Source organism: Schistocerca serialis, chromosome 5 (assembly GCF_023864345.2).
Source record: "Schistocerca serialis cubense isolate TAMUIC-IGC-003099 chromosome 5, iqSchSeri2.2, whole genome shotgun sequence".
NCBI classification, from domain to species: Eukaryota; Metazoa; Arthropoda; class Insecta; order Orthoptera; family Acrididae; genus Schistocerca; species Schistocerca serialis.
In genome coordinates this window covers 363,672,483-363,695,136 of record NC_064642.1, presented here as the reverse complement: position 1 = coordinate 363,695,136, position 22,654 = coordinate 363,672,483, and the positions used below count along the sequence as shown (strand labels likewise).

The 22,654-nt window shown below is 43.2% G+C and overlaps 1 protein-coding gene across 9 annotated transcripts in view; it reads right to left on the bottom strand.

Moving 5' to 3' along the window:
- LOC126481093 (uncharacterized) overlaps window positions 1–22,654 on the bottom strand; it is an 801,677-nt gene that overhangs the window by 380,621 nt on the left and 398,402 nt on the right. For 3 of the 9 annotated variants that reach the window (XM_050104610.1, XM_050104607.1, XM_050104606.1), the window contains exon 2: window positions 15,903–16,069. The exons of 5 other annotated variants lie outside the window; for them this stretch is intronic. In XM_050104610.1, coding sequence (XP_049960567.1) covers window positions 15,903–16,069 — 167 coding nt within the window. Of the gene's footprint in view, window positions 1–15,902; window positions 16,070–20,683; window positions 20,838–22,654 lie in introns of those variants that run through there. One more of the 9 variants, XR_007587511.1, reaches the window with a different exon arrangement.

Genomic DNA, 22,654 nt, shown 5'->3' with positions numbered 1-22,654 from the left:
ATAAGCATTTCATATTGCGTGAGCACAGGCACCTGCGTTTGGTGAGCAGTACTGTGGGGGGGGGGGGGGGGGGGTCCTGCCCTCAGCACAGAGTGTAGATAGCATGTTTGTAGCAGCAAAAAGCTTAAGATGACAAGGCGACTTACATCAGGAAGGTTATTGCCTGCCACTAGCCACTGCTGCATCAGCATACTGTTGACTAATAGCCATGACTGACCGTGGGCCTCTACCAGTTAAGTACTTTATGGAAACCAAGATGTAATGAAGAATGTTCAGGTTGTGTAAGTATTGTTTACTCAGTTCTCGCAATGGTACTGCAGGACCCATACCCCCGCTGCTGGCACATTCAACTCTGCAGCCAGAACTGGATAGTCCATAACACTTCACTTCATAGTTTTCATAAACTTGATTCTACACTTATATTTACGCACACACCAATTTATCCTTCTTCCTGTCTACTTTAATGACAAGCGTCATATCAAAAGTTGTGCCACCAGACTTTCATTCGCAAAGTCATTTGATTTGCACATTCAAAATGTTTGGGAAGCATATCTGTTTATTGCAACAAGCCAGGTTTTGTTGGCTACAGAAAAACAAAAGCAGTTTTTTATACAACTTTTTTTTTTTTTTAAAGCAACTTGCACAGTTTCAAACAACATCAACTCATTTAAGTCACACAAGCTTAAAGCAGAATTCTTCTCTGTCAGACCAACTGCCATTGAATTCATTCCTGATGTTCATAATGCTTCACCAGTGGCTGAATATTTTAGTCCTTTCACAGCCTCTTAATGAATTAAATCATAGAAGACTTTACCCTCTGACCCTTGGGAGATGAACTGTCACTGTGTTATCTGCATTGGTCGTGCAGTATTTTACTCCTTACGCAACCTTTCATGTTAGTTTGTGGCACTCTGTCATCAGCATACTTAAGTAAGTTCTATACCAGAGAATTCTATTCCACCTGTACTGAATTTGGAACATTAATTTGAATATGAAGAGACAGGAATTCAAATCAAGAATAAAAGGGACACTTACGCAAACTTGACTTGGTTACAAGGCTGTTTTCTGAAAACCGGACAGTGAAAACATTAGTTCTGGTGTAGCCACAACATAGAAGCAATAGACGGGATTTAGCAATGCCCAAATTAAAATAGTGCAGTATATTTTGGATCAGAGAGGTGTTTGTGTGTGTGTTTTTAGGGGGCACTGAACGACGATGTTATCGGCAAAAAACAAACATGCCCTGAAGGCCCAACGGTATTGATCGACTGTTGTGTCATCCTCATCCCTTAGGCATCACAGGATGCCGGTACGGAGGGGGATGTGGTCAGCACACCGCTCGCCTTGCCGTTGTCAGTTTTCATGACCAATGTGACCACTTCTCAATACAGTAGCTTCTCAACTGGCCTCACAAGAAGGGCTGAGTGCACCCTGCTTGCCAACAGCACTCAGCAGCAGACCTGGATCGTGAATCCAGCCAAGACTGGCACCGCTTAACTTCGTAATCTGATGTGAACCGGTGTTATCACAGAGGCAAGGCTGCTGGCATTGTGTTATCAGCTCCTTTGCAAAATTAGTAGACACAAACTTCGTTGGAATATGAAAATGCGAGAAAATAAATAAAAAGCAACCCTAGATAAAAGCACACTCACTCTCATCCAATCTCACTCATGATCACCTGCACAATCACACAAGCTGAAATTGTGGAAGACAGTGTTAAAATTGTTCCCATGTTCTAAAATTGTTAAGTAGAACTAAGTAAGACAAGAGAAAACTATAATAGGTTCAAAAGAATATGTAGCTGGCTGATCGCTTATACCAAAAAATTGTGAGACAGGCACCATGATGACACAGTAAAAATGAAGCCCTAAAATTTTTGGGAACAAGCCTGACAATTCACAAAATTTTTAAAGTCTTACCACATTTGGCTGATTGTCAATTAAAATAGAGGGCAAATTTGTTAGCAAATGCCCTTCAACCCTTTGGTGCAAAATTAAAATGCAGCCTTGTAAAATGTGGCGCACTGGGATCTGTACGCCACAAGCACCACACATTGGAGGGTCAGAGCAAGAAGCCACGCTTCTCAGGGCTGTGGCCTATGCAGGAACAAGGAAGGAAGACCTCATCACATCTGTATGACTGGAAAGAGAGATGCCACAGCCATGTTGTAGACTACTAGACCGCTCCTTTTCTGATTGACACATGACTACTTGAAAAGTGAGGTGATAGCATGCAGGGGGATGACACACTGAACTCACTAAGAGTCACAACACACCTCCTTGGCTGCCACATCTGCCCTTTCATTCCCCACAATACCCATGTGCCCTGGCATCCAGAAGAAAGACATCTGCTTCTCCAGCCTTTTTAGTTGAAGGAGGGTGTCCTGGAAACTCTCGACTACTTTACCTGCTGGGTACTAGCATTGCAAAAAGTGAAGGGCACTCAAGGAATCTGAACAGACAAGGACTTCTGTACTTTAAACATCTCTCTGCCCCAGTGCCCACAAGATCACGTATAATTACATCGAAGATAGTAAAGTCTTGAGGCACTTATATCTTGAGGACACGATCAGGGAAACTACAGAGCAATGAATAGTTCCCCCCTCTCTTTAGAGCCATCCATAAACACAGCTAGAGTTGGGGGTGCTCCATTAAAATGGGCGTTTTTTTTTAGGTTAGACAGTCTCAGGAAAGATAAAAAAAGGGCTCCAGTCTCGAAGAGTACAGGGCAAAGAAACGACAAGAATTGACCAAGCAGCAGTCGGTACTGTAATTGTAAATTGTCATAGCTGTGTTGGAAAAGTACCAGAGCTTCAAGCGCTGATAGAAAGAACTGAAGCTGAAATCCTTATAGGAACAGAAAGCTGGCTAAAGCCAGAGATAAATTCTGCTGAATTTTTTACAGAGGCGCAAACTGTGTACAGAAAGGATAGATTAAATAAAGTAGGTGGTAGTGTGTTTGTGTCTGCTGGTAGTTGTTTATCTTGCAGTGAAGTTGAAATAGACAGTTCCTGTGAATTACTATGGGTAGAGGTTATACTCAACATCAGTACCAAAATAATAATTTGCTCCTGTGTGGGATCCTTACCAGGTAGGATTGACGAAGGACATCGAAGAAGTGCAAAGAAGGGCAGCCCGTTTTGTGTTATCAGGCAATAGAGGTGACAGTGTCACTGATATGATACGTAAGTTGGGGTGGCAGTTACCGAAACAAAGGCGGTTTTCTTTGCGGCAAGATCTATTTACGAAATTTCAATGACCAACTTTCTCTTTCGAATGCGAAAATATTTTGTTGACACCCACCTACGTAGGGAGAATAATAAAATAAGAGAAATCAGAGCTTGAACGGAAAGATTTAGGTGTTCTTTTTTCCCATGCGCCATTCGAGAGTGTAATGGTAGAGAAGTAGTATGAAAATGGTTCGATGAACCCTCTGCCAGGCACTTAACAGTGAAGTGCAGAATAACGATGTAGATGTGTCATAAAATAATGTATTAAAAACATATGCAGTACTGCAACCTCTCCTATACTGCACTAAATCTAAAATTACTCTGGGACTCTGCAGTATCCAGGTTAGCTGGCGATTAAAACCCTGAATTTAGGGTTATACTAGCTGAACACCAAGTCACTCCAGCACACGCAGATCCCAAAGAGCTATGTTGCTCATGGATAATTGGGGAAAGAGATATTTCAGAGGCAGATGAGCAACAGCATGGTATGCAGGTGATTTTGGAGCACTGAGGAACTTATCGTATTTACTCGAATCTAACCCGCACTTTTTTTCCGGTTTTTGTAATCCAAAAAACCGCCTGCGGCTTAGAATCGAGTGCAAAGCAAGCGGAATTTCTGAAAAATGTTGCCGGGTGCCGCCACAACTAACTTCTACCGTCGAATGTATGTACACAGGCATGCTTTGTAAGCACAAAGATAAATACTGGCACCAAATCCTCTGCATCAGTAATTAAATTGAAAAAAAAGGTGGAAGTCGAGCTTTTTTCTCCACCCCGAGTTTCGACCACTGTATTTTCATACATTATCCAACAAAGTAAATACAAATTCCGTATTGTTCATCTTCGAATGTAGCAGCATTTCAATGTACTATGAAAATCCGACTGCCAATATGGCCAACTCTACTTGCCAATATGGCCAACTCTACTTGCCAATATGGCCAACTCTACTTGCCAATATGGCCAACTCTACTTGCCAATATGGCCAACTCTACTTGCCAATATGGCCAACTCTACTTGCCAATATGGCCAACTCTACTTGCCAATATGGCCAACTCTACTTGCCAATATGGCCAACTCTACTTGCCAATATGGCCAACTCTACTTGCCAATATGGCCAACTCTTCGTTCTGAAATTTTTCTACCTGTGAGAAGAGATGGTTGCTAATAGGAACTTTAATGAATTGTGAATCACATGCAGTATTCTCTTCACCATAAGAATAATACGAATATAAACATTTTGCCATGTATTGTTTTGTGTTTGCTGCTGTCTCATTTAAATCCTGTCTGCCTAATAAACTACGAAACTAGAGTGAGACAACAGCAAACGTGGAAGAATATACATATCATCTCATGTTTATATTCGTATTATTCTTATGCCTAATAGTGATACAGTCAGAAATGAGGCACAGCAACTGACTAGACTTTTAAATCTAAGATGACTAATTTCTGTGCAGAATGTAATGTACTAAAGACGCGTCCGCAAAGATTTTCAAACAGAGAAAATTTTTCGCTAAACTCTCATTCAGAACATCTTCTATCATATGCTGTCTATTATTTAGTGCTTGTTGATCATTATCAAAGAAAGCAGCAGTGTAAGTAACAACAAATAGCAGTCTCTTGCCATTGTTTCGCTAATGAGACGATTCCTCTCTCTTTTTTTTTTTTTTTAATTGTAAGCGGTGGTAGCGCGCACAAAAGCAAGCCATTCCGCGAGCAGCGACAGGCCGTAGACACGCACTATCAGAATGCGACAAACAATGCATGACACAGTACAGTAATGAATTTTCAGATTAGAGTGACGTAAACACCTATAACAAAGAAAATGGCGCTTATCAGATCAAAGAAAAATAAGCAATCAATTCAAACCATACGAAGCACATGAAAAAGGAAGGGTACCCGTATAAATACGGACGGAGCACCTGACGCATAGCAATGGTTACCTGGTAAAGCTTACCTGCTAAGCTTACTGTAGCTGTATTGTCATTAATTTGACCTAAATTGTGTCTCATATTACAATGGACCAACTTTGTTTCGATTTGGAGATGCGGCCTAAAATTTTCTCTCCCCTTGAATTTCGGGTCTCGAATATCAGGTGTGGCTTAGATTCGGGAAAATTGTTTTTCCTTTATCTCAATTCTCATTTTTCAGGTGCGGCTTAGATTCGAGTGAATACGGTACATGCCTGATGCACCATTAGGAGCAGCCACTCGATGGTGAGTGGTGGTTGCCCAGCCTTAGCAAAGACTGGGTATGGGGCTGGTCCTACAAGCACCCATGGCCAGCATAATCCCCTCGTGGTCAATACCGTCAATGAACTTCTGAGATGAAGGCCTCACTGATCCACACACTGTGCTTGCACAGTCTAGCTGTGATCACATGAAAGCCCTGTAAAACTGGAGCAGATATGCCTTGTCTACTCCCAAAGACCTATTGCAAGGCACTTTAAGGTATTCAGTGCCTTGTGGGTTCTGGCTTTCATGTGTCTCAGGTGTCGTAAACCCCACAGTTTAGAGTCAAAATAAGGTGCAGAAATTTCATCGATCCTTTAAAATGTAGAATGGTGTAAGTTGCAACTGATGAGTTACTGTTACAACACTGGGGAGGAACAGAAAACTGCAGAATTGTCCACAAACAAGGAGCTCTGTGCAGGGCTTCTTAGCCTAGATGCGATACTGATTAGGGCTACGACAAAGAGGGGTAACTCTTGAAACACCGCCCTGACAAATACCTGCTCAAAACGATTTGGCAGTACGTCACCAACTTGGGACCTAAAACAGTGCTTTTATAGGAAGAACTGTATGAATATGGAGATGCAGCCACGAAAGTGCTATTGGTGCAGCTGCCCTAGAATACTGTGTCTCCAAGTAGTGTCTTACACCTTACTGGTGTCAAAGAATGTACCATTATAGCAATGGTTATGTCTGAAAGCCTGTTTAATACCTGCCTCTCGCAAGGTCAAGTTGTCAACAGTGGATCAAAATCTCCAGAGTCCACACCAACATGAGTTGCCTGGTCTCTAGCAATCGGACTAGACAATAGTTAACCATTTGCAGCAACGTCTTTTCTACACAGCTTGTTAAGGTGATACTCCAGTAGCTATTAGGACATGTTTGGTCCTTTCCTGGTTTGAGGAGAGGTATCAAAATTGCCTCTCTCCATGAGCTGGGAAAGTGGGTGTCTGCTATATCAAATTAAAACATTACAGGAGGATTTATTTTGAGGCTTCTTCCAAATGCCTAAGCATACTGTACTAGATTTGGTCATGACTGACTGCAGAATCACAAGCCTCAGTGCCAAATCCAGGGCAGTTGTAAAACTCAAAATTTTTGGATTTGAAGCCCAACTGCCTTTCTCTACAGTGGCACTGTAGCAGTGGAACTCCGGACCCTGGGTGGCACTGGCAGTAGTTGCTGTAAAATGCTCTGTCATTGTCTGGATGATGTCTCTGGCCATTTTTAGGCAACATCCCTGTTTCAGCACTGGTGTTATTGGTAAATTACTGTGTTTACTGTAAATATTAATTGCTTCCTGTACTTTTGTAGAACAATTGGAATGGTTGATGGAGTCCAAGAATGGTTGGTTGGTTGTTTGAGGTTAAAGGGACCAAACAGCAAGGTCATCAGTCCCTTGTTTCAAATAGACTCCATTCTGCTAACGGGACATCTCAGTATAGTCAGAAAAATGAAACGGATAAAGGGGAAACGTAAAAGAGCAGTCACGTTGTCATTAGTAAAAACAAATGAGGGAAGTTGGCAAGAGAACGAACCCAACACTATGCTGAAACAGCATAGGCAAGACCACCTGTGACTTAAAAGGTACAACTGCTATAATGCAGAAAGTACGTATGGGAATAGAAAAACCAACCAAGCCTTAAAAAGAAGGGGTAAAAACAGAGTAAAAGGGAAAGAAAAGAGGATTCCGGTCAGGGAGGTGAATCGGGAATCTCTGAACACTGCCTACAGTGGGAGACACCCAAACACTCACCGCCCTGCCCCAACACCAGAGGGAGATTAAAAACTTTAAAACTGAGAATAAAAACCACTCTCCCGGAGGAAACCTAGAACCAGAGAGACCATCCGGGAATCGTCAGCCAACATCAAAGGTAAAGTGTGGGGGAGTCTGTACTTAGCACGCAGAGCCAAAAGAAGGGGGCATTCAACCAAAATGTGGGCCACTGACTGGAAGGCTCCACAACCACATAGCGGGGGTGGCTCATCACGCAAAAGGAAACCATGGGTCAGCCTGGTATGGCCAATGCGGAGACGACACAGTGTGGTCGAGTCCTTGCGGGAGAGGCTAAAGGAAGAACGCCATGGGCCTGTATTCACCTTAATGGCACGAAGTTTATTAGACAGTGGAGTAGCCTCCCAAGAATTGGCCCATGACTGTGCAAAGTGGGATTTGATGTGAAGCCATAAATCCGCTGCAGGAGGGGTTACAGAAAACGGGGGGTAAGTAACTGCTCCCCCAGCCAAACGATCAGCGAGCTCATTACCCGGGATACCCACATGGCCCGGGACCCATAGGAAGTCAATGGAACAAGCAGCACGGTGAAGATCAGCGAGATGGTCATGGATGGCAGAGACCAAGGGATGGCGCGAAAAACACCGGTCAATAGCAAGAAGGCCACTCATCGAGTCCGTACATAACAAAACGCGGTTGTGTTGGGATTGTTTAATAAAGGTAAGGGCCCGGGAAATTGCCATCAATTCCGCAGTAAACACCCCACATGAGGGTGGCAGTAGATGATTTTCCGTTCCAACAAAGGACGTGAAGGCATATCCAACATGATCAGCAGATTTAGAGCCATCAGTGTAAAAAACAACAGCATCCCGAAACTCCCATAAAATTTGGCGGAAAAAGGAACGGAACACCACCGGGGGGATGGAATCTTTCGGACCGCGGCGGAGATCCATCCGAATTCGAGGCCGAGGAACTAACCAAGGAGGGGTGGAGGGGAGGGAGCGAGGAAGACAGGACAAAGAAGGAAGCCGAAAATCACGGGTAAGAGACGCAAGGCGCAGCCCAACCGGTAAACCCGCCCGAGGGCGGGAGTCAGGCGGGCGACGTCCATGGTCTGGGAATAGAATAGAATAGGAAGGATGAGCGGGAGAAGAACGGATAGTAAGGGCATAAGACACCAGAAGCTGGGACCGCCGAACAGAAAGGGGGGGGATCCCAGCTTCAACCAGGAGACTATCAACAGGGCTAGTAGGGAAGGCACCGGTGGCCAAACGGATACCACGATGGTGGACTGGATCCAGCACGTGCAGCGTGGAAGGAGCAGCTGAACCATAAACTTGACAACCATAGTCCAAACGTGACAGAACTAGAGCACGATAAAGACGGAGGAGGAGGGAACGGTCCGCACCCCAGGAGGAGTGGGCAAGGAAGCGAAGGACATTGAGTTTACGGAAACATCCTACCTTCAGGAGTCTGATATGGGGCTGCCAAGTGAGCTTGTTGTCGAAAAGAAGACCTAGGAAACGAAACTGTGGAACCACAGGCAATCTTTGTGCAGCGAGATAGAGCTCTGGATCAGGGTGGACCGTAGTACGGCGACAGAAGTGGACCACCCGCGATTTTAAAGGAGAGAATTGAAACCCGTGGGAGAGGGTCCATGCAGAGGCACGCCGTATAGCCACCTGGAGCTGCCGTTCTGCAGATGGCATCGAGGAGGAACTAACCCAAATGCAGAAATCATCCACATACAGGGCAGGGGCGGCCAAGGGACCGACAGAGGCCACAAGTCCATCGATAGCAATGAGGAAAAGAAGGACACTCAAGACAGAACCCTGTGGGATGCCCGTCTCCTGGGTCCGTGGAGAACTAAAAGCAGTACCAACTCGAACTCTGAATGACCGATGGATCAGGAACTGGCGGATAAAAATCGGGAGTGGGCCCCGAAGACCCCACTGATGAAGGGTTAGTAAGATGTGATGGCGCCAGGCCGTGTCATAGGCCTTGCGAAGGTCAAAAAACACTGCAACCAAATGGCGGCGCTGGGAAAAAGCCTGCCGAACTGCGGATTCCAAGCGAAGCAAATGATCGATTGGAGATCGTCCCTCTCGAAAGCCACACTGGTAAGGGGACAATAGATCCCGAGATTCGAGGACCCAAGTGAGCCGACGGGCTACCAGCCGTTCAAGTAACTTACAACCAACATTGGTCAAACTAATTGGCCGATAGCTGTCAACAGATAGGGGATTCTGACCAGGCTTAAGGACAGGAACCACAATGCTATCCCTCCACTGAGAAGGGAAGTCACCCTGGAGCCAGATACGGTTAAACACCCGAAGAAGATGGTGCCGTTGTGGAGCACTGAGATGTTGAAGCAGCTGGTTATGAATGGAATCTGGGCCAGGAGCCGTATCATGAGAAGCAGATAGAGCAGAAAGAAATTCCCATTCAGTGAAAGGTTCGTTGTAAGATTCTGACTCACAAGTGGTGAAACATAAGGTGACAGCTTCAGCCTGCTGTTTTTGATGAAGGAAAGCAGCTGGATAGGAGGCCGACGCTGATGCCACTGCAAAATGGGTCGCAAGATGTTCTGCGAGAACTAATGGGTCCGTACAAATGCCATCTGGGAGGTGAAGGCCTGGGAGGGTGGACTGCCGATGGCAACCTTGGAGAGAGCGAAGTGTAGCCCATACCCGTGACAGAGGGACAGTGGAACCAAGGGAAGAAACGAATCGTTCCCAACATATCCGCTTGCTCTGTTTGATTAAATAACGGGCTTTAGCGCGAAGGCGCTTAAAGGTAGAAAGGCTGGCTACAGATGGGTGCCTCTTAAAGTGTTGCAAAGCTCGACGGCGATCACGGATGGCAATGGCAATGGCCGTACTCCACCACGGGACTTGCCGACGACGAAATTGTCCAGATGAGCGCGGGACAGCAAGGTTAGCAGCGCGAACAATCGCGTCAGACACGTCACGTAGGACGTCATCAATACAACCCGACAAAGAGGGAGAAAACTCGACCTGTGCAGTATATAGAGGCCAATCGGCGCGGTGGAAAGACCAACGAGGTAACCTCTCCATCGGCGAGCGGGAAGGGAGCGTGATAATCAACGGGAAATGGTCACTATCACGAAGGTCGTCGTGTGGCGACCAGTGTAATAAAGGGAGGAGAGAGGGAGAAGAAAGAGAAAGATCAATGGCAGAAAAGGTACCATGACCAGCACTGAAATGAGTAGGGGAGCCATCATTAAGAAGGCACAGGTCGTGGTCTGCAATAAATTGGTCGATAAGAAGACCTCGTCTAGATGGAAAGGCACTGCCCCACAAAGGATGATGAGCATTAAAATCCCCAAGGAGGAGGAAGGGAGGAGGAAGTTGCTGAAGAAGGGTGGTTAAGGCAGCAGGTGTAAGAGTCCTGTCAGGAGGGAGATAAAGATTGCATACTGTGACTGCAGAGTCTAAGTGGACCCTAACAGCAACTGCTTCCAATGTAGTTTGGAGAGGAATCCACGTGCTAGCAATGTCTGTACGGACCAACGTACAAACGCCACCAGAAGCCCGCAAGGGTCCGACCCGATTTCGACAGAAAACACGGAACCCACGGAGGGTCGGTGAGTGAGCATCAGTAAAATGAGATTCCTGGAGAACCACACCAGCTGCTGAGTAGGACGAAAGAAGGGATTTCAATTCCGGAAGGTGACGATAGTAGCCATTACAATTCCATTGGAGAACCACAGAACGATGGTTTAAATGAGGGCTGAACACGCTAAATCCAGTCATACCGCCGGGTCCCCACCCGTCACCGACAAGTAGGGGGCGACATCCATAAACGACAGGTCAGAATCCGGTTGTGAAGCCGGGGAAGGGACCTCCGGTGACACCAGAGGCTCTTTGTCCCGGGACTTATGTTTCTTCTTCTTTTCAGGCTGAGTTCGAGGAGGGCTGTGTGGCATAATGGAGCCAGCTGCAGCAAGATCAGGAACAGAAAGAGACCGGGCGACCTGGGGGCCGATAGACTGCGGCTCTCGCGGTCGCCGCGCTGCAGCAGACCTTTGACCTGGAAGGTGCCGGGAAGGGACATCCCGGGAGAGGCGCCCTTGACCGGCAGACGCCGAAGGAGTGGGACACTTCTCCGGCTGGGGAGGGGGAGCGGCGCCCAGAGGAGAAGGTGTGGGAGCCGCAGGGGAGGGTGGAAGGAGAGGGGTCCGGGACGGGGGTAAGGAAGGGGGAGGAAGGGATGAAGATGTAACCAAGGCGTAACTAGATGTCATGGACACAGGGTGCAGTCGTGCATATTTCTTACGGGCCTCTGTGTAGCTTAAACGATCAAGAGACTTATACTCCTGTATCTTTTTTTCTTTCTTATAGACTGGGCAATCTGCTGAACGTGGAGAATGACTACCATGACAATTTACACATACAGGAGGGGGAACACAGGGACTCCCCTCATGGAGTGGACGTCCACAGTCACCACAGAGAGGGTCCTGGGTACAGCGAGAAGACATGTGGCCAAAACGCAAGCACTTAAAACACCGCATAGGAGGTGGGATGTACGGCTTCACATCACAGCGATAGACCATAATCTTAACTTTCTCAGGAAGGGTATCCCCTTCAAAGGCCAGGAGAAAGGCACCAGTATCAATACGATTATCTTTAGGACCCTTCTGAACACGCCGAACAAAGTGAACACCCCGCCGTCCGAGATTGTCCCGAAGTTCCTCATCAGTTTGAAGGATGAGGTCTCTGTGAAAAATCACACCTTGTACCATATTTAGAGACTGGTGAGGGGTAATGGACACGGGAATTGTGCCAAGATGGGTACAGGCACGAAGGGCTGCAGATTGGGCAGCCGAAGCAGTTTTTATCAGTAATGAACCCGACCGCATCTTGCTCAGGGAGTCCACTTCGCCGAACTTGTCTTCAATGTGTTCCACAAAGAATAAAGGTTTGACACTGGTGAAAGTATCTCCATCAGTCCTGGTGCAAACTAGATAACGGGGGAAAGGTTTTGCCCCTAGACGACGGGCCTGACCCTCCTCCCAGGGGGTAGCCACGGAAGGGAAGGCCGAAGGGGCAAGAGAAGCAGCACTTGAGGAATCAGTACCACGCAGAGAGACGGCCGCAGAAGAGCGGCCAGAGGTTTGGACCGTTATGCGTTTCATCTGCATAGCGTCCGCCCTGATACCACCCACTCCGATCAGGGGCTCTCCTCACGGGCGCCACCCAGCCACAGCAAGGGCCGTCTGGCACGGCGGCCATTGCCGGGAGTTCCGATGCTCCAGGATGACGAGCAACCACTCCAAGGCATGCATGAGGAGGTCACAGCTCAGGTATCAGAAGTGTGATCCCTGTGTGTTCAGGGGGCTCAACCAAAAGGGTACATAGCGACCCCACCACACGGGCTGGCTACCGTGCTGGCTATGCACCCTAGCATCAGACAACGACGTAGAAGAAAAGGTGGAAGATACTAGGAGGGCACACGTCGGAGACACTAGGTAAGGTGCTCTTCCCCAAATGGCTCACACTACGGAAGAGAAATTTTGGAATGGAGGTCAAACCCCAGAGGGGGACCAAGGAATGCCAAAAGGAGGAGATGATTACGCAACAAAGCCAGAGTGTAAAACCAACAGAACCAGGAGGATAGCGGGGGCCAACATAAACAAGGACACCAATAGAGGGAGAGGAGAGGGCGAGGGGAAAGGGGTATGGAGGGGAAAGGAGGGGAAGGGAAAGGAAATGCAGCCCGGGAGAGAAAGAAGGCTGCAATGGCTCGGGGCCCCGTGCTCGCCACGCACGTATCCACGAAAGAGTTGTGGACCCCCTGGGGGGGAGTCCAAGAATGGTTGCCATTAGCTTTTCTTGCTCTCTTTAAAGACATTTTGAGTCTTGGCTCTTGTGACGCGGCAGACTGTAAGGTTGTCTGCAGTTGGGTGGCAGTTAAACCATTGTAGAGCTACATGCATGACCCGGACTGCTGAGTGGTCTGCCAAGGTACAGGTTGCCTCCTAAGACAGGGTGTATATGTGGACAAAGAAAAAAATTCCGGACTTCTCAGATAAAAAATACACTTCTTCCATGTTAAGTGACAGTATACTTTTCCATGGAACTGTAAAACTTATCAATCCTTTGAATGGTTAACATTTTAATACATCATCATCATAGAACTTACCACCGCCACTTAAGAAAACGAGGTCTTTGAAAGATCTTTGATGATGTGCAGGAACATGTATGCTGCATATTTTCATATAACGATACACTGCATATTTTTTGTAATTACGTAAGTGTAAATTCGAATTCCTCCAAACACAGTACTTTAGTTTCCAAAGCATTGAAATCAAGACTGTGAGGCCCTTTTGTAAGCCAATTATAGCTCATGTTGTGTGATCTTGCCTGCTGCTATTCAGAGTATAAGACGTGTGATGTAGTCATCCAACAGCAACTTCACTGTTAGGTAGCACGAACACACAAATAGGAAAAGTTAATGGTTTAAATTAATATACATAATGTAGCTACAAGAAAAGCTAAGCTTTCACATTTAATATTGGTCTTTTTCTTGTGTGTGTTACACTAAGATGCATCACACAAATGCACCAGTAAAATTTAAAACAATGATAAACGTCTGGTCTTCTGGACTCTAAATTCTTGTAAGTGGCCGGTCCTCAAAATGTTACAATGTAAACAAGAGTCAAATGCTCGATGATTTAAGAAATTAATTGTACATTCTTACATGTCACTTAATTGATCTTGCACAAAAGGAAATTTATTTTGAAAGTAAAGCTTTTCAAACCAATATTTGCAGTATTTTCTCCAGATCTGTCAGTGTTTCAGCACTTGCCAGAAAGTATGTATAAAGCATTGTTTACCAGACTTTGCCTTTGGAGATGCTGAGAGCTCTCCAACGTTGGCAACTGCGGCTTTTTCTGATGTTCTCAGGGGGGCTATGGGCTCTGAAATAACTGCAACTTTACAACTGCACAGACAAATGCAGGTGTCACAGTTACCACTAGCAACCTCTGTTTGTGTAGAGGCATTGGCTGTCACAAGAGGTTTTTTTTAAGAGCTGAAGGAAAGATGTAGTGAAGGTGGGAGGCTAAACGCCTTTATAGATTTTTTTTGGCCTCACTATATGGGAAACACCTTGTTGTTTTTAGCCCCTGTCTCTTCATTCTTCAAGATAGGCACTGCTGTCCTACTCCAGATAGGATGATCTCCCTCACAATTTACATACTTCAGAGGAGATGAACAACTGACTTTCATGCGTAGCCTTAACACACTTGCCAAAAGTGGCTTCCCCTTACACCCAAGAGTAGTGTGTCCAAAGTGCTTGCATTAAAACAGTGTACTGGGTTGGGGACATAAGGCTGCATGTTTAAGTGAAGGAAACCTGCCTTGACACACTCTGGAAGTTTTGTGCTGTTGAGAGTAACTTTAAATAAGTGATTTGACCATATCAGCATCCACCCTTTTCCATTATATTTTGTATGTCAACAGTGCCTTCTTCGATCCACTCAGCCTTCAGCTTTCAGTTCCTCTTTGGAAATAGCTATCAGGTCTCCGAGCAACAATACATCTGCTGTAGCTGAAGATTATGTGTAGCTTCATTTCGATTGCAGATTCCTTTATGCATTTAACTTTCTGCAGGTTCTTTACTTGTTGAGAATTAAAAGTTCTAATGAACAATGTACAACTGAGGAATCACTTGATTTTAAAATTCCAGCAATGCCCTCTAAACACTTCTGAATGTAGAAAAGTGAAACTTTCTCGAAGTTGCCTTCTTTTGTTTCAACTATTAAAAGCACATTCTAACCAGCAGCATGCATTCTGTTACAATAAACTGAAGTACTTGGGATAATAGCACTTCAACTCACAAAAAGGACATTCCTACTGCTAAATACTTAACTAAAATCTCACCTGAACAATTTAGCTGCTTCTTAATACACGCTAAGGAATTAGACACTTCTTTCTGTTAACACTTTTGATGTCAAACACGACATAATTATAATGCCATTTGCCTATTATCACGTAAGAAGTGCTACTTCTATAAGCAACGTTTGATAATTTAAGAGATTTTGTAGTGGAAAGAGATTTTATGTCATATTTGTTGGGTAATATCTGCGAGACAATGAATACGATATTTATTTCTGCAATTTAGAATGTTTAATGAGAAAAACTCTACTACTGCAGTGTGCATTTTTAATTAGTCATTACAGCTGATAATACTTTTCAGTATGATACATTATGATTGAATATGGTATGCAATTTGTGAAAGCAATAAAGAATTTTTGAGCAGGTAAACAGTAAACCATATCTCAATATGAGCTGAAGTAACAGATTTCAGTTTTATTCCTTTTTTAAAAAACACCACACTTTACCTCTTTGCTCTGAGGGCATTCTTTTATAAATTTTACTTTGCTTTTTATTGTAGACAAAGCTGTTCTCCACAGTAAAAAATTAAAATAAAATTTAAAAAATTTGACCTTGTACTTTTAACATTTTGTCAAAACATTTTTGTACCACTCTGCACCAGACAGTTTGCAAAATACATGGCACTACAGGGGTTAATATATACCATGAGTTATTCCACATTCATATATTATTGTAACTTTTTTTTTAAATTTGGACATGGGTCATACTTATCAATAATTTATTGGCATCATCAAATTTATGACTATTAGGCGTTTATCAATATCATAAACAGAAAAAAAATGTATCACCTTTCCCAATCTGTATAGTTCAGTCTGAAGTACTGGGAAGTCAAACCTAAAACCATTGTGTGAAATTAGGCACACAGGCTGAGGCAGTCGTCTGAGAAATGCATCCAATAACATGAACACATCATCATCAAATGGGCTACAGTCCTCTAGTGTGTCATTGTACAGTCCTGAAAAATAGAAACACACACAAAATTTGAAGAAAGACAGTAAAAGAAGGATTATTACAACAATGTAATTTGTGTGATGATAAATCATCCAAAGTTTCATTACTGTATGTTTCGCGGATCTAGATAATATGCAAAACTAAACAATTCTTACCACCTCATCTCCGCATAGCTACTGCAACTTACTTCAATTTAAATCTGCTGCTTTGGTCTCCTCCCACAATTTTTATCCTTCACACTTCCTTCCATTTCCAAATTGGCAGTTTTTTCATACCTCAGAAATCATCATATCAACTGATCCCTTCTTTTCATAAAGATGTGACATAAATTACTTCCCCCCCCCCCAATTCATTTCAGTACCAATCATTTGTTATTCGAGGTACCCATCTAATCTTCACCATTCTTGTATGGCATCACATTTCAAAAGTTTCAATTCTCTTCTCATCTGAACTGTTTTAGTCATCTAAATTATACTTCCATTAAGGTTACTCTTCGGACAAATGTTGAAACACTTTATATTCCATGTTAACAAATTCCTCATTTCAGATATGTTTTCCTTGATATAGCCAGTCTTTATTTTGCTGCCCAAATAGCTGAACTCTTCTATTACTTTTAGTTTCTCATTTTCTAATCCAATTCCTCGGCATTGCCTCCTCACTTCATCCAACTACATTTCATTAGCCTACTTTTACTTTTGTCAATGCTCACTTTATAACCACTTTTCAGGAAACTAACCATTCTGTTCAACTGCTCTTCGAAGTCCTTTACTGTCTGTAACTGCATCGGCAGACCTAAAAGATTTTATATCTTCTCCAAATTTCTCCTTGGTTTCCTTTACTGTCTGCTCTAAGTATATTGAGCATAGGCTGCAACCTTGCCTCACCCCCTTCTCAACTATGGCTTTTATTTCAAGTCTTTTGTCAAAAGTTTTGTAATGAGTCATTAAAAAAGGTGGTGGTGATACTAATAGTAATAATAATAATAATAATAATAATAACGTAAACTACATGTACCAGAAATACTCAGTTTCATGGGGCCTTAATAATTGTGACACAGAAAGCCCTTTCATTGTAGTACTAATTCCCACCACCTTAGGGCAGCCTGGCCAAAAAAGTATGAAAACAAGCAGATGTACTGACAACAAACGTTGCAATTCCACAGCTCTCATCAAGTAAAATACACCTTGTTACAATACACTATACCAACTGAGGCACTTCACAAACTACATGAGTTGACTGGCCTTCTCATTGGAAGGTAAACTATACTAAAGGATAATGTCCTATTTTTAGTACAGCAAGTGTGGCTTTGTTCCTTCTGCTGATGGGGCTGCCAAGAAGTTCACCCCCAACAGAGTTGCCGATATGAATTACTGCAGTATTTTGTTCTATGCTTCACAACAATTTTTTTCCTACTTTAACACTATTCTTCTTAAATCACAAAGGAGTTAAAGACTTAAGCTAGCAGTGGGCATAGATTTAAATCAATGGAGGAAGTTGAAAATTTGTGTTGGATCAGGATTTGAACCACGGTCTTCTGCTTACTAGGCAAATGTGCTGACCATTACACCATCCAAGCACAGTAGTCATCACAACTGCATGAATTACCCTAGCACGCCTCCTATCAGATCAATTACCCATTGTCTACACTACTCATGGCATTTCGCCGATTCCCATAAGAGTTCGAGTTCGGTGTACATCTGCACTGAAGAATCATTGGTCAGCCTCACCTTAGTTATATATGTGATGTCTATTCTTTCAGACATGTCTGCTGATGATATTGGGCGAGGGTCACTACATCGGTAGTGTGTGTATAATTTGGATCTGATGGACGGCATGCTAGGATAGTCCATGCATTTGTGATGACCCCTGTGTCCGGACAGTGTAGTGGCCAGTGCATCTGCCTAGTAAGCAGGAGACTCTGGTTTGGATCCCAACCCAGCACAAATTTTCAACTTTCCCCATTGATTTAAATCAATGCCCACAGGCAGCTAATATCTAATTCCTTTTCATCTCTATTCAAAGGGCTGCAGGATCAATAGACCATTCTTCTTCATTTTGCATGATACCATGGTGGGGGGTCAGTTCACCAAATCACAGGGCCTTGTTACGTGCTTTGTTGGCAACTTCATCAACTGTATCTTTTTTTTTATCTCAACACACTTAGTATCCTTCACTATTTTCCTGGAATATGACATATCCCATATGCCAGAAAAAAAAGGATACTAAGGCATGTTGAGAATGACATATCCCATCCGGAGCTTGTGGTCTCGTGGTAGCATTCTCGCTTCCTGAGCACAGGGTCCTGGGTTAGATTCTCGGCAGGGTCTGGGATTTTCACCTGCCTCGAGATGACTGGGTGGTGGTGTGTCATCATATCATATCATCATGACATCCCATAGTTTAATATTTTTGTATTGAGGATAGTAGTAGTTGTGCTCATTGGGCTCTGCAGGTTGAAGCAGATGGGAATCACTGTGCTGTGATAATTCATTACAATGTCTATACTATCTAAGACAGTTCTGCAAAACATCTATTATTATTTTCAGAGATCTGAGGGCACTAGGAGAAAACTGAGGCAACTGAAGGCACTACCATGATTTAACTTATTGTTTTATATATAACAACAAAAATTATAGAAAATACTTAAATAAACACTATATTCCGTCAATCTTAAAAGAAATCTGGCCTCTGAAGCTGCAGCATTACAGCATATCCAACCCTTTGCAAACAATATTCAGATATGACGAACTCAGCTATTTTCTTTCTTCCTACAATTCTCTGTTTGTAGTTTGTAGCACTGTGGTCACTGTTCCCTTCCTTGATTGTGATGTTAACACATCTTATTATTAATTCCTAATAATAAATATTACAACCAGTAATAATCATATTTTTGAACTGAATTGTAGGTTCATGTGTTGATCATCTATGTAGTTAATCTATTTTATTCTGCAGGGAACAGTGGCCCAACAAATCACTCTTCCCTTTCTTTTTGCCCAGGTATGTACTTAGTGCATTTTATCTGTTCCACTCCAATGCTGTCACTGTTTCAATAAAGCATTATTTGATTCACGAACATGAATATCTTCGCACACTGAATGTTGCTTCTTTATTCCATACCTACGTACTCTCAGAAAAAACATGGCTCTGTGAACTTCCCTGGAACAGCAACTGCATGTCAGAACCTACTGGAGCCCGTGAAATTCTGGTCACCCATGAACTTCCTAGAAATAAGGATCTGTGCCCACCACTGCAGTTAGGGGAGAACATATCAAACTTCATGCTCAAGCAGTCTGGAAGTATGCACCAGAGCTACCAGTGGCACACTGTTCAAAATTAGTGTGATATTACATAACATTTGTGTAACCCACATGATGCGAAGTCTCACTGTTACCACAAAGGTACAAAATATGACTTCCTTTAGCAATTAGTCTTACTCCATAGAGATCAAAATGTTTGTTTATGATAAATTCTTCTTGGGTCGACAGCTGAGTCAATGCGTTGTTCTCCAGCAATGTTTCTGTAAGTTTCTTACTTGTCATCTTCAGGCAAAGTGTTGGGTTCATGTTTCATCCAGGTCTTTATAGCTGCTAGAACAAGGGCTTCTCCGCATGCTCGGTGCTGGTAGGGCAAATCAGGCGCGAGTGGAATCAGTGCAGAAGCACGTGGTTGGGGAAGGGGGCGGGGGGGCGCGGGTGCCGGGTCCTGATGTCTCGTCTCAATGTGGCCTGTTTATTCCGTCCGCCGCCACCAACCTGCCTCCATTGGTGTGCTCTTGTCTTATTCTTGATAATTTTGTGTTCCACATGATGCTGAGTTGGAATCCACTATCCCAACTGACCGGGTTATTACTGACCCGTATCTCTACTACCCCTTTAATACGAGTCCCAGAAGCCTTTCGCTCTACACAGTATCTTGGTTTCTTCAAATGGAAACGTGTGTTCTTCACTGAGGAGGCTGTGCTCTGCTACCATGGATTTTTCTTTCTGTCTGAGTCAAACGCATTCGCAGGAAATGCTATAGATACTCGGGGTTCATAGACCCAAGGCATAGCAATTTTCAAATACAGCTTTATATAGGAACAAAAGTCATCATAATGGCACTAGTCAAAGATATTAAATCCCCCAAATGAACCAAAATGCAAAAATATTTTCTAATCATTAAAAATCTGCCAGTTTAACAATAAAATTTAGTGAACTATGAATAATTTAGTAATATGTATCAGGTTGCAAGTATGAACACTATATTTAAATATTGATATAATTTGTATTTCAGTTTTCTTCCATGGTCAGTGTTGCAAAAGATTTCTGTGCCAATTTTCTGACTGGATGCCTCAAGGATCACAGAATAAAATGCAAGTTTATGAAGGTTCAGTACCTTATATGGCTGTATACCATGTGAACAACGTGAACTATTCTGCATAACCTTGTACTGTGTTCTATCTACTACAAGTTCCTGTCAATGCCCCACATATTACAATGCCTTGTATGTAAACATAATGGTTCAAAATTAGTTTACAGCATAAGTATCAATTTCTAGGATCTTTTAAAGACTAGAAATTCAACTGCTATGTGCTTGTCTTATGTTAAAAATGGAGAATTTCAACGAATTAACATCTTACCTCAGCACTGATCCCTGCACACTGACACAAACCAATGCTGCTGTTTAAAGCATCACTCTTGCCAGGATAGAAAGTTGTTCATTTCATTTTTATGAAGCAAGTAATTGATGACTCACAGCTCACAGATCATCCAGAGCAATGTTAAGAATAAAAGCATCAGGCAGGCTATCATGCATTTCGTGTGCTGGATAAAAGGAACACAAACATGACACAAATACATACTTTAGGCTAATGTCTGAAATATTCAAACACAAAGCAATGACATGCAACATATAAGCGGAAAGGTGTAAATTAGTAGGTATTTAAGGCTCTTGGCTGAAGTCACACAGTAAGAGGAAAAAGAAGAGGACAAAGCAGTGACAGGCGCTCTGTCTGGAAACTTAACACTAATAAACTCCAAGCATTAATGACCACACAGACTCACTTTCCTCTAACTGGCTCTACTGCCATTTCTCTTCCCACTCCATTGCACCCTCTTATCCCCATACCAGAATAACATATCCCTTAGTAATTTTCTACTTCACAGCAACCGTAACAATCTACATCTATACTCAGCAATACACCCTTTGGTGAGTGGTGAAAGGTACATTATAAACCATTATCATTTCTCCTCACATTAAATGTTCCATGCATAAATGGTGGGTGGTAAGAGTAACTGCCAAAAAAGCCTCTGCACAAGTTTGAATTTCTCAGATTGTCCCATTAAAGTAATTTTTCAAGGCACATTCCTGAGGACTATTACAAAAAGTCTCTGCACGATGCACAATGGCTCTTGCAGCCTCTGCTATTGGGTTTGGGTGAGTGTCCCATGACACACTTATAATTGCTAAACAAAGCATGACAGACACACTGTAATAAACGATCTTCTTTGGATCTTCTTTCTGTCATCTATTAAACCTACATCAATGGTCCCAGAGTGATGAGCAATACCCAAGAGTTCGTCTAAACACAGGGTTTGTAAGCTATGTCCTCCATGAAAGAATTACATTTCATCCAATTACTGACTATCAGTTGTGTGATATAATAATGGCTCTTCCTGTCTATTAACATACAATGCATTAAACATTTATTTAATCTGATAATCAACAATTCTCTGTGTATCTGCTATAATTTTGAGGTCAGTTACATTCCTACAAACACAGTGTCATTCATGAACAGTTTCATGGAATCACTGAAACTATGCACCAGATTTTATTTTGTGAACAGTAATGATCTTTTAAAATTTCATACAATATGTCTGAAGCTTTTTCATGCCTGTTGATTTCTCCCCATATGTAACTTCCTTTACTGTTATCTCACTCTGGATTCTCCGTCTGTCCTCTTTGCTAATGTTATCAGTATTTCATACAGGTGCATGCAATACAGGTGGCAGACATTTCTTGAAACACAGAATAGTGTAAAGATACAATATCCTATCTTTCCACAAATATGCCACCCAACTGGGCTGCATGCACCTGTGCGCTAAACAGTGGCACTATCTCTTCTCACCCACAGCTGTTTTCCCCCTCCTCCTATCACCCGCCCCAGCAGAGATTATTACGCAACACCCAAATTAGACTTCAGGAATGTTTACTAGAAATCCTTCCCACATGAAAATTTGTTTTCCATCCTGGAGTTTTTGAAGTGTTATGTTGACATGTGCATAGGCGCAAACACCAAATAAATCTGAGCCCAACGCATGGCTGAGGACAGCTCTTGAACGAATCATCTTGGCTTGCCAGATAAATGAAATGTTCATGAAAAAAATTAGACAGAGGTGTCGTCTGAAAGTTATTAAAGCAAGAATTATAATGAAGAAACTTGGGAACATGCTACGTGATAGAGAAAAAACAGGAAACATGTCTTTTTGTGCCTAATAATCAATATTTAAGAACTATTCGCATTTGACTTTCTTGCTTAAATTAAACCTTGCTCTGCAGCGTACTTGCTGCCACCGCCACTGCCACCATCGCCGTCACCGTCACCACCACC